Source organism: Notamacropus eugenii, chromosome 3, assembly GCF_028372415.1.
Source record: "Notamacropus eugenii isolate mMacEug1 chromosome 3, mMacEug1.pri_v2, whole genome shotgun sequence".
Lineage (NCBI taxonomy): Eukaryota > Metazoa > Chordata > Mammalia > Diprotodontia > Macropodidae > Notamacropus > Notamacropus eugenii.
In genome coordinates, this window is record NC_092874.1 from 271,619,902 (window position 1) to 271,633,224 (window position 13,323).

The following is a 13,323-nucleotide window of genomic DNA, read 5'->3' on the forward strand; positions in this document are numbered from 1 at the left end:
TGTGGAACACCATGGAGGTGGAAGAGGATGGGAGGTTATGAGCAGTAATCTCACAAAACAGTGAAAAGCACTGGAGAAAATGAACCTGCGTGAGCCCAGCTAAACTAAATCATCCTGTGCTTTTGTAAATGCAACTGGAAGGAATGAAACAAACATGAACTCAAAGAGAATGCTGACGTTCCTATGGTGATTTATTTTCAACAACCACCATCGCCTTTGGACTCTACCATTTCAAGAGCCAATGTACTCTGTGAGAACACGCAATGAAGCGTCTTCCCCATGCCATTTGTAAGGAAGAGAAACGGAATCTAACCAGATAACACACAGAAAAAAAAAATCTGTGCTAGAGTTGAAATAATTGTAAAGGCTCTTGGGGATTATGTTTCAATATATTTCAAAGAGAAAATGGTTTTAAAAGACTGGAAAAGATCATAGATGGTACCTCCATAAAAATGAAATGGCAGCAAGCAGACAACCATGACCACCTCCTCTGCTTACTTTATCACCTTTAAAGAATCTTTATGAGAATATTCTCTGTGTGCATCAAGAGTATCCACGATAAAAACGTGAGATAGAAATGAGCAATTTTCGCAGTGGACCATGTCTTTATAGCTGCCACACTGAGAGATGCAGGGAACACGAGAACTCACTGTATCCTTTGTTTGTTGATTTCAACAAACCATCTTGAGAAGATGAAACAAAATACAGTCTTAATGGCTCCCCCCAAGCAAGATGTCTCCCACATGTGAAAATCACTCAGAATCCTACCTTTGATGCTATTGTGGAGACAACTTTATTCACCAGTCAGCTGAGAAATTAGCACCAAGCAAATGTGCCTTCAGTGAGATATGCTCACCTAAGCTGTTCGCTGATGTGGTGGATGTCCTGTGCAGAGACCCAACTGGAAAGGGATGACCTAGTGATGATGAGGCTCTCCAAGGGCTCCTTTTTACCGTGCTCATTTCATTAAACTCCTTAAGAATGAGATTGGCCTAACCATCTATACTGCAAAAACAGACGATAAAAAACCCATGGGGCCCAGGAAACATAGAGTGGGAGAAGCAGTCCACTAAGTCACTCCAGCAGCCCATACATGGCATCCCAAAAATCTTGGTGTTGTTTTTTTTAACTCTTCAATCTGCACTAAGACTTCTGGGAGTGTGTGTGTGTGTGTGTGTGTGTGTGTGTGTGTGTGTGTGTGTGTATGCATGTACATGCTACAAACTAGGACCACAATCAAATAAGGAGAGAACGTCAGCCTTATTTGAGAAACTGCACAGGGTTTTTTAATGAATCCAAGTTTCTTGCTGTTACAAAATCCCCATACTCTGCTGGTATAAGGCCATCTGGCTAAGAATCATGAGACACAATGGTTCCATTAAATAGCAGGTGATTCAAAAGGCAACTGAAAGATACATGGTAAACGTAAGTCAAGCTACAGTATATTTGGATGTGAGAGAGGCCTTCAAAGACATCCTCAAAGTACCCTGAAAAGGGGATGGCTGCTCAGTGGCTGATAATGATCACCCACAAAATATTAACTCTCTCAAGGGAAGGGCTCACGACCGTTGGGTACATCTTCCAAGAAAGAATTTATGGAAGGTCACCAAACAGAATTTCACAGGATGATAAGAGCCACAGCACAGTGGAAGGGTGAGAGTTTATTATCTATTATTATCTACTATCTAGGATAATAACAACAGTCAGCAGGAACTTGGACAAGATGATTTCTAACAATCCTTCCAGTTCTATTATATTAGGAAAATTTGGGATCAAATAAAGAATTTGGATAGTCTTTTATAAACCAGTCTAATAAGACAAAGTTTAAGGTAACAAACAAATATTTAGGTTTTAAAAGTAAAGTCAGTAAGTATTTATTAAGCGCTTACTATGTACCAGACACTGTGCTGAGTGCTGGAAAAAAAACAGGTGAGAATGATAATGGTAAAGGACAATTCCAAAGCGTGGGGTCAAAGTTCCATTTCAGCCACTGTCCTTTCCTGCTTCCTACCAGTCAGACTGCTAACGGGTGCTTTTACTAGCTAGCTCATCATCTCCTGCCCTCTCCGAGTGGGAATTTTCCCCAGCTCTGCTCCGAGTCTTCTTTTCTCTCTCTACAAACACTCCTTTGGAGAGCTCGACAGAGCTTCAAATACCTTTTCAGGTACTTATGAAAGTGATTCCCAAATCTGCATGTCCATCTTTAATCTCTCTCTTGAACTTAAGTCACATGTCAATTAATTCTCAGATATCTCATAGAAACCTCAAATCAAATATATCTATAGTAGAACTCATTCTCTTTCCTCCTAAGCCTGTCCCCTCTCAAAACTGCCCTATTTAGATCAAGGACAATGCCATCCTTCCAATCACCTAGGTTCATAACCTCAGAGCCATCCTTAATTCCTTCCTCTCCATTCCTCCCTCCACCCAACACACACACATACCTGATCAGTTGCCAAGTCTTGACAATTCTACTTCCACAACACCTCTCACATCCAGCTCCTTCTCTCCCCTCAAGTACTACCACCCTAGACTAGATCCTCATCAAGTCTTGGGATAACTCTCACCGACTCCTAACTGGAATTGGAAGCACTAGCTCAGCTCACTAAGCACACAGCATCTCAGCAATGGGTGGCTCTGTTTGTTTGTTCGTTTTTACTCTAGAGCTAAGAAGACAGGTAGGCGGGTGAGAAAAGCAGAAAGAGCCAAAAGAGTGGGCCTTCAAGGGGACAGCCTCTCTAGTCTTCACTCCATCTCCTTACAACTACAAAAATCACCCACCTACTGCCCAAGGCAGATCAGGTGCCCTCTCTGCTCAAAACTGTTCCTCGCTGCCTTCAGAATAAAATAAATCTCCTTAGCCTGGCTGCTATCTCTCTTTCTAGCTTTAGATCACACCACTGCCTTTGATAGATTCTATGATCCAGCCAAACTGAGTTACTGGCCATTCACTGAATTCATTTCTCCACTGCCCACTTCTGTGCAGTCCCAGAGACTCTGGTTTTTGTGTCTGGAAAGGGCTTCCTCTACATCTCTGCCTCTCAGAAACTGGATCATCTCTATATGTATCTACTTCTACCATCTCTATCCAACCATCTAGCATCTCGACATCTGTCTATCTATTTTCTGTCTGTCATTATCTACCTATTTATCCATCCATTTATCTGTCACCTCTATATGCATCCACCTCTATCATTTCTATCTATCCATCTGTCTGTCATCTCTCCTCTATCATGTCTATTGTATCTCTATCATCTCTATCGGCCTCTCTATCTGTTTCCATTCATTCATTCACCTATCCATCCATCCATCCATCCATCCATCCATCCATCCATCCATTTTACCCTCCCATCTGTTACTGCTCCCTCCCCCTTCAATTTCTTCATACTACACTTATTTGTGTAAGTGTTATATCTCCCTAACAGAATGCAAGCTCCCTGAAGGCAGAGATTTTTTACTTATTTTCTTTGCATCCCCAGTCTCTAGGGCACTTTTCCCTATCAGTTTTAGTCTTAAATTTCCCTTCACCACTCAGAAGAGCAGAGTGAACGTACAATGTCTGGCAGAGAGCCATTCAAAAATATTATTTTCTTCATTTACTGAATCAAATTTCTGACTCAAAACAATAGAATTAATAAAATCAAGTAAATACAAACTATGCAACCTAAAAATAAAATGTCACTGTAAGCCTCCATAATAACAGTATTTCAATGCAAGTTAAAATAACTTACCTTTCATTTAAAAAAATCTTCTGCAATTAAGAAACTAGAAAATAATCAGTACTGAATTTGGAGGCATTGTTAAGGAAGGCCTCACGCACAGAAGGCTTATTCATTACTTCTGCAGAGATGGTCTATCTTCAAAGTATTTCCATAAATTCCATTCCAAGAACAGAAAGGAGAGTTAAGCCAGGCTGAGCTGACAGAATAGTTAGAAACCTTATTTTACATTTGGGGCATCAACAACGTATATAGTACAGAATAAATTTGATTTGTAACAAGACATCCATATTCAGCTCTGGGACTAGTGTCAAAGAAAGGATGACCATTATTAAAATCAATTGTACAAATGTCAAAATGTTGGCCTCAAAGGGCTACTCTTCAGTATTCCCTCCACTAAAATACCTCTTTCCATATCCTGAGAGCAAAGGGAAGGAAGTAGTGGTGGCAAGTGCTTTCTTTGTAAGTCTCTCTAATCACATTCGACTTTGTGCTAGCAGCAACTCATTGTGTAGGGGAAAGGATAGTTCATTTAGAACTTCTGTTTACAGTGATGCCACTTCCATTTTAGCAGGTAGGACATAAGGCTTCTGGGACTTTTACCTATGGGAATAAAATTAAAACAATAAAAATAAAATTCTTCTAACCTTCCAATGTCCCTTTTAATAAGGTAGGGACTCTGTGGCATGTACGTGACTCTCTCTGTCTCGACTCTCCACTTTCTTTTTTCCAAAAACAAGTCTCAAGTAGCCTCTTTACTTAGTAATTTCCTTTCATTGCCTTTACTTTGCCAATTTTAAAATATTTACATTGTTCCAGCAATTCTGGACTCCTTTATTTAGATGCACTTATTCGCTTGTATTTAAGGAATACCGTGCTTCAGTAAATTCACTTCTCCCCCACTTCTGCCTGATTCTTCAGACCTTTCCACTTCAGAGCCAGCAGCCTTCTCACCCTAAAGATGCCCTGACTCCTGTGGCCCCTTCCTCTGATTGGCAGGTGCCAAGGATCACCTTTTCAGGAAGTGCCTGGGTTGGCCATGCTCATTTCTCTCCTATTACTTATTCTCTGAATGTTTTTGTGTCCCCTTCCCATCCCCCCCACTTTCCAACAACTTTTGGTGTGTCATCTTCTCTCATAAAAATGTGCCCTTGAGGGAAGACAATTTCTTTTTTGTTTGTATTTGTATTCTCAGCACTTAGCATGGTGCCTGGCACAGTAAGGGCTTACTAAATGCTTTATCTACCCTTCTATCTCTATCTATTCATCCATCCATCTGTCTCTGTCATCTTTGTATTTATCTATCAACTTCTATCATCTCCATCATCTAGCATCTCTACATCTATCTATTTTCTGTCTATCATTATCTACCTACCTACCTATCTATCCATTCATTTATCTGTCGTCTCTATATTCATCTACCTCTATCATTTCTATCTATACATCTATCTCCCTATCATCTCTCTCTATGTCTCCCCCATTATGTCTATCGTATCTGTCATCTCTGTCTCTACCTACCTACCTATCTATCCCTGCTTCTATCCATACATCTACGTGTTCATCCATTCATCCACCCACCCATCCACCCATCTACCCATCCATCCATCCATCCATCCATTTTTCCCTTTGACTTCCATTATAAAATCGGGATTGGTTATACACTCAACACACAGATTGGGTTGAATACTTTAGGTAAAGAAAAGATGAAGAAGATAACATGCTCAGTATTATTGTATAAACACCCTGAACAAGATGATGTCTGCAGAGCTCTCAGAGGATCATCCCAGACACTTGTTTAGCTTTTCCTTCCTTTTGTCTATTTAAAGAGCTTCTTAAACTGTGGGTCACAACCATCAGCTGAAAGGGTCACAAGAGAAAAAGTTGAAGAAGCCCAGAATGAAGAAATCACATTGCACTAATATTACCACCAGCCAGATAACGGATCCCAGACCAAAAGTTCTTTACCTTCAAGACTTCAAGTCTATGCAAAACAAGCTATTTCCTGTACCATAACAGTTTTGTAAATTTGAAATTCTCTATAGAGTTTTGGGGTATTTCTCTAGGTTGGCACCTGCTAGGCACCTTTTAGATTTAGAAAGCTACCTGTCCATGGCCTTAAGAGGTTGACTTGGCCAGCATCACACAGCGGGGATAGGCTAGGGTTATCTCTTGAAGCCGGGGCTTCCTGTGAGGATGCCATGCTGCCTCTTCTTTACATAATTTACTTATTTTTAAAAAAGACACCTGCAGAGAAATTAGGTATTCTGATAAAAAGGTCTCCCCCTTCTAATTTTTGTTAATGATATATTAAAAACACATGAAGAGATTTTGAAACATAGATGCTGTTGGAAACTGACGCCCATCAGGAAGTACATATGTAAGTTTACTCAACTGCTTTTAAACTTACTTGGCGCAGCATACCCAGTGTGTGTGCCGATACAAGGAATACAGGAAGCGCTGCCGATACATGTTCCAAACTTTGATGGATTTGTCCTCAGAGGCTGTAGCAAGAAACTGGCCATCACAGGAGAAGTCCACGCTTCGGACAGGGGCAGTGTGTGCCTTGAACTCGGAAGACTTCCCTTTCCTGGAAACATATTTCCCACAGAGGCTGTTAGAATATACTAAGTTAGGGATCATTCAGAAATAGCCAAGTGACTTAAATAAGTGTGATTAAAAATCACCGGCTGTTGAAATAGAATTAGAAAGATCTTGTCACACCTGTACTCTCCCATGACACTGCATTTTAAAATTTTCTTTGTTAATAAAAACCACCACCAGTCCTAGCAGGTGATTCACCCTCCTCTTCCTCGTCTCCCCATGCATGAAGCTATTTTTGTTTTAAATCAGAAATGAAGAAAATATTTTGAATGGCTCTCTGCCAGACGTGCATTCACTCTGCTATTCTGAGTGGTAAAGGGAAATTTAAGGCTACAACTGACAGGAAAAATAGCAAGATTTTGATGTTCTTGAAAGGGGGTTACAAGAAAATTTTGAGAAAACACACAGACATGATCAAGTGAGAGAGATCACTGAAAAAGAGTAGGTGTCCTATCCACAGCTGCTTCATTCCACATCATATTTTCCTAGAAAATATGTGTATTCCAGGTACTGCCTCTACTATTATTAATCAGCATTAACCAAGTCCTTGCAAACACTTTCCTTCTTACTTCCTCCTTCTTTTCACCTAGCCCATACCCTTAGATGAAATAAAAGAAAAATGTTTTTTAACATAATTTCCTTCTTAAGGATACTGAGAGCTGGTCTTAGACCTTGAAAAACCTGAGTTGAAGACCTGCCTCTGATATGTACTGGCTGGGAGACTCTGGGCAGATCACTTAACCTCTGTGAGATCTAGGCCATTGTCTACGACCCTATAGATAAACTGAAGAGCAGTTGCAGGCAGATTTGCTTAGATAGGGGGAGCTTCCTCACTCAGGCGGTCCTGGACCCATGATATCATAGCAGATGTGGTCCCTATTCCTTCCTTTTTTAATAGCACAGAATTCCTGCTGTAGTTTTCTTTGTTTGGGGACAGGTGAAGGAAGGGAAGAAAGAAATGGGAGAAGTTGTAAGGGGCCCTGGAGGGCAGAGACTGGGGCCAGAAGGAAGCCTAGAACTCTGGGGGGTGGTTTGGAAAGAGCTTTGAGAAGTTGTAATCTTTCTTAAAACATTCTTATCTTGCTAATAACTGAGATTTTAGAAAATGCTCCGTTCAGATAGTGGTATTAACATTATAGAGATACCTTATGGGAAACTGGTCAGGAAATGGAATTTATTTCATGCCAAGCCAAAAGTCTCAGGCATGAATAGACTAGGATAATTCAATTCAGAACCTGCATAAGCTTCAATTTGTTTTACTGAACAATTATAAAATCATGAGAAAGCAAGCTGATGGCACAAGGGATAGAACACCAGGACTGGAGTAGGAAGGATCTGAGTTCCAGTTGGGCCTTGGAAACTTCCTAGCTGTGTGACGCTACACAAATCACTTAACCTCTGTCTGCCTCAGTTTCCTGATCTAACAAATAGGGATAATAACAGCACCTGCCTCCCAGGGTTGTTGTGAGGATCAGACGAGAAGTTTGTAAAGTATTTGTCCCAGTGCCTTCCACATAGTAGGTGCTTTTTAAGGGCGAGTTATGACTAGCTATTCTGTTTCCCCTTTTGAAGGGCAGAATAGTGTGAACAACTTGGGTCAAGAACACCTGGGGTCCAATTCCACCTTCTTACCCTGGGCCAGCCACTTAATTGTTATGTGCTTCCAATAACTTCCCAGAGCCGTCCCAAATGGGCCACAATCTGTACGGGGGTGGGGTTCCCACATGGGAGTTGCCTATGTCAACAAGATAACGTGAATCGCAGGGATACTTTTATTGTTAATGCCATCTTCATGCTTATAAATTCCTGTGGATACTCAAGTAAAACCATCATTTTAGACACATGACATAAATCCAAAAGTCAATAAATACTCAGAGGGGTCTTGTGATCTTTTTAATTTGGAAATACCTTTCGCCCAACTATGCCCCCTGTCATTTCTGGTGACTCTTGACCATTGTACTAGCCTAAGTTCCTCCAAATGTGCTAGAGGCCTTCACTTTCTCCTGGCTGAACAAAGGAGCACCTCCCTCCCCCACAGCACCAGCCAGTCTGTTCTCATCACCCAGGTCCTCCATGCCATCTTTTACTCTTATCCTTCCTCAGCGTTTCTTGCTGGTTATGTGCTGCAGCCTAGACACACCCATCCACCCCTGACCTACATGTGATCTTCCTTTGGATTTCTACAGAGACTTCTGTAACATGCGTCTCCTTGCCCTACAGCAATACCAGTAGAATGCTGGCATTAAACAGTTAGGTCATTAATTCCATGGGAAGATTGGGGTCTGCAATTTCCTGAAGTCAGTCTAACTTGTTTTGTTCCTTCTGTTCAATTCTGGGCCTGAGTTCTTTGTCCCAAATATGTGTGTGTCTGAGTGTCTATAAGTTGTCCAAGTGCATGATGTAATTTGGCCAACAAACATCTATCATGCACCTGGTCTTTTCCAAGTCAATGGTCAGGCCAAACTCTGTGGAGACCTCTTTCCAGAAGGCTATGCAATGTTCTGGGGCTTGGTAACAGCCAGCACAATACAATCTACAGATCTTCCTGGAGTATAATGAATTTAAATCATGCTAATGTTATAACAATGATATTAGATCATAATTATAAAACACTCTCCAGTTCACAAAGCACTTTCTTCGTCACAGTATTGTGAGATGAGAAAAGATGGCTCAGAGAAGTTAGATGACCTCCCTACGGTCATGCAGCTAGCGAGTGTTGGCAGAGTTGTAACGGAATCTTGGTGCCTGGGATGAGCACAAGTGGTTTGTCAGGCTTGGGGGAAGGGGGTCCAAATAGGGCTAAGAGAGAGGTTAACACTATACCTGGAGAGACACAGACTCCCGGACGCCATGAGGCCACCACTGTGGAAGCTGCTCGTCCGTAACCCCCTTCCCCCAAGAAATAGTGCTGTTTAGTAGCTTCCTAGTTAAATGAATTCTTGATAATGACTATGTGCTAAGTTGAGATTCTCTTCACATCTGCCATCCAAGAAAGCTGATTACTGGGAGTTAGAGAAGGGGGAGAGAGGAGAGTGTTAATTTACAGCAAATAGAAAGATGTTCTAGGGGAGGGGGCTGAAGACCTAGAACAGATAGAAAAGGTCATCTGGCTCAAATTCTCCTTTTCAAAGAGGAGAGAAACAAAAGCCCCAGGTCCAAGGGGCTCTTCAACTCTTACACAAAATAAGGCCCAGCTGAAGTAAAACCCAGTGCTTTACACAGTCTACTAGAGTAGAAAGTATTTACATTTAAATTAGTGATAGGATCAAAGACTTAGAGGTAGAAGGGGCTGCAGAGGTCATCCCATCCAACCTCCCTCATTTGAAATCAGAAATCTGAGGCCTGAGGGAGGCTGATGTCACAGGGTTACCAAGGGGCTGAAGCCTGGATTTGAGTCAAAGTCCTGAATTTGGAGCCAATTAGCTTTCCATCATGCCACTCTGTTTCGACTGCTAAAGCACCATAAAACTGTTTCAGTCACTCTTTCAAAGGTTTGTCCATTCATTCCCATTCACTGGTCTTTCTAGCATCACAGCTGGGTTATTTTCTCTTTAGTACTTCATAGACGTCTGTCCAGGTTTCGCTGTACATATCACATTTGTACATTTTAAATGAATTGTAATATTATTTTATGTTAATTCCCTCATGTAATGTACTGCAATGTATTTAGTTCATCCTTAACTATTAGACATTTAGGTCCCTTGCTATTATATGTAGAACTGTTATGAAAAATCCTGGAATGGCTTTTTTTAAAAAATATTTTTGACAAAATTTGTCAAGGTATAGTTATAATAATGGAAGTATTAGCTTAAAAGGCAGGATTATTTTTGTAATTCTTACTGTGTATTGCCAGATTACTCTCTAGAAAAAAAAAAGATCTACAAATTTGCAATTAGATAAAAGCTGTATAAAGGCCCAAATCATACAGACGCATAGACTGCAAGAGTTAGAAGGAACCTTAGAGAATGGTTCCAACTAGTTCTCCGTCTCATTTTACAGAGGAGGGAACAGAGGTTCAGTGGTAGAGCCAGGATTAGAATCTGGTTCTTCTGATGCCTGGTCTGGTGTTCTGTCAGTCACCCTTAGGAGTGTGGGAAGCATTAGCCCTTCCAAAGTTTCGGTTTCTGGTCTCATGACTCGACATAAGCAGCTAAGGAGGGAGAGGGGCCCTTCCATTCTCCCAGGTACACTCTGGCCCCAAGGTCACCCCACATACACCCCTGCTCAGCAGCTAGAGAGGGCAAACCTTTGAGGAAAAGACCCAAGGATGAAGGGGGAAGAGGCAGACCTCCAGCAGGGACTCAGGGGCTATCCTCTTCTCTTGCCTCAGCTGAAGTATTCCCCACCCCACATCAGAGGCCATCTAGCCAACCCCCTCCTTTTATAAAGGAGAATTGTCCAAGGTCACACAGGCAGTAAGCAGTAGCAGTAAGATTTTGCCATGTTACTATCCTGACTCAAAGGCAGAGAATGCCCAGGTCTGAACATTTCCCTTTCTCCAGGGCAGCCCCTAGGGTCCCTGCCCAATGCCTGGGCAAGATGTGAGAATTAAGGGAAGGCAACATTTGGGAGGAAACTCAAAGTCCCCAGGATCAGGGAGGAGGAAGTATCCAAGAAGGCATGCCAGGGCCAAATCTACAGTCTTCCCAGCCTGCCACTGGTCCCTGAGCTGCCTGCCCTCTCTTCCAAGGTGGCATTTAAGCCACAGCTGTCAGCCCTAGAAGGATGGGCTTGCTAGGCTAGGCCCTGGGTTCTCTTCTCACCCTGAGGCCTAGCCAGAATCTGAGCCCCATGAACTTGGGAACTACCTGGGGGAAGCAGGAGACAATCAGATTGCTCCTGAGCTTCCTCTCCCTGCCTTGTCTACCAACCCCATCTGCACCACACCCTCTGCCTCTTTCCTCTGAAAAACACAATCGTTCTGCTTTTTATAACTCCTTTAAATTTCCTGTTGTAGGGCAAACTGCCCAGTGCCAGACAAAGCCCTGGTCACTCTGCCCTACTTATTCTCTGAGTGCTGGAAACATTTGGGGCTCAAACATCTGTCTCATAGGAGCTAAGGCTGGGAAGGCAACTTAGCAACTTTTTAGTTAGATCTTCTTATTTCACTTCTTATTTTTTAAAAAATTAATATTTTACATTCCCCAATTACATGTAAAAACAATTTTCAACACTCATGTAAAAAACTGAGTTCCAAATTCTCTCTCCCCCTCCCCACCCCTCTCATTGAGAAGGCCAGTAATTCGATATAGGTTATACATGTGTAATCATCCAAAACATATTTCCATAGTGGTCCTGTTGTAAAAGAAAACATAAACCAACATAAAAACCCAAGAAAAATAGAAAAAGTAAAAAAAAATAATGCCTTGTATTCGGATTCTAGCAGTCCTTTCTCTGGGGAGGGAGAGCATTTTTCCTATCTTTCAGAGTTGTCCTGTACATCTTCTTGTTTTAAAGATGAGGAACCTGATGCTTTAAGAGGTTAAGTGATTTATCTAAGGTCACATAGGTTCTAAGTGGCAGATCAAGATACTAGGCCTAGGGGGTCCAAGTCAATTATACTGTGGCTGCCTTTAGTGTAGGGCTGCTTAGCTTGGGGTTCACAGTCCCTCAAGAGGCCCATGGGGAGATTTCAGGGGCAAAACATGAACTTGGATGAAGGATAAACATAAGAGTTTGCTTTGCCATCTTCTGTATTTTATTAATATGATTCTGAGGAGTCTGTAGACTTCAGAAGAGACCATGAAAGGGGCCACAATAAGAAAAGGTGAAGAACCTTGTTCTGAAGCAATGTTCCCCAACAGAAATGGCAAACTATTTCAATTCTCTGTCAAATTTAAATAAGTATAAAGTAGAATTATTAAAAATATTTCAATGACCATAGTTCAATTCCTTTTTTGAGAATTGTTTTATTTTTTTAATTTGTACCTCTTACAAGTAGTTGGTACTTAAATGCCTTCGAAAGCACTTGATCTCCTCAGTGGAATATGCCCATCATTGGTGCAGATTATGACCCATCTGTGTGTTCTTCCTTCTGTCCCCAATAGAAGGGGATCCATCTCCACCCAAGAGCCTAACCCTCACTATAGAACAGGGGCACTTTCTTCTAGGTGATTTCTGGCTGATTTCTTTTAACGTTGAAATCTAATGCAAATGTGAATTAAGAAATTATGCTTAAAGATAAACACAAAAATGAGCAGTGTGACTTTGGGCAAGTCACGTACCTCTTTAACTCTCAAAACAACTTTCTCAGACTATCATTTAAAGTAGGGTGCGTTCTGCACTGGTGGAAGATAAACTGACACCGAGACCCTTATGACAATGTCATGGGTCCTTCAAACCCTGACAAACATATATGTTGTAAGAAATGCATATAATAATTATAGAGATTGAAGATAAGCCATAAAATTTTTTTTTCTCATTTCCCTAAGTGAGAATTTTTCTGTTCTTGGAATCAAAGAGGTAAGTACAAGATGGAGAGCAGACTCAGACACCAATAAGTTTTGGCTTCTGTTTTGGCTTTGATTTTATTATGGTCAAAGTAAAAAAAGATGTTTCGTGAAGTGATATGGTTAAAGAGTGAATGGGATTTTCAGAGAGAGGTGGTTATTCTGCCTTGAGTTTTGCCCAATCTGAGCTATATCAGTCAAGTTAAATGCTGATTATAATCCTAGACCCGAAATCAATTACTGGTGTTAACACTAGTGGTTCCTTACGATGATTAGCATCTCTTCTGTGAGAATGGTCAGAAAATGGTTTGATCCCATGATCCCATATCTGGGTTCCTATTCCTGTTGCCACAATATAATGGTTTTCAGGTCAATCTCTACCCTTTCTCAAGGAGTTAGTACCTGGCTCTCAGTCTTCTCTATCCTCATCCCTTCCTTCATTCTTGAAAATTCAATAAGTGTACTCACTCATGTTCCCTCATTAAAGAAGTTCCATCCCAGACCAATCTCATTCTCCACAGTGACATCCTTGGTGATCTCAGTCATTTCTATGG

General features: G+C 41.4%; 1 protein-coding gene across 3 annotated transcripts in view; it reads right to left on the bottom strand.

Moving 5' to 3' along the window:
* The window catches only part of POC1B (POC1 centriolar protein B), a 106,931-nt gene that overhangs the window by 71,924 nt on the left and 21,684 nt on the right, over window positions 1-13,323 (bottom strand). For all 3 annotated transcript variants that reach the window (XM_072655540.1, XM_072655542.1, XM_072655541.1), the window contains one exon: window positions 6,127-6,306. In XM_072655540.1, coding sequence (XP_072511641.1) covers window positions 6,127-6,306 — 180 coding nt within the window. The remainder of the gene's footprint in view (window positions 1-6,126; window positions 6,307-13,323) is intronic.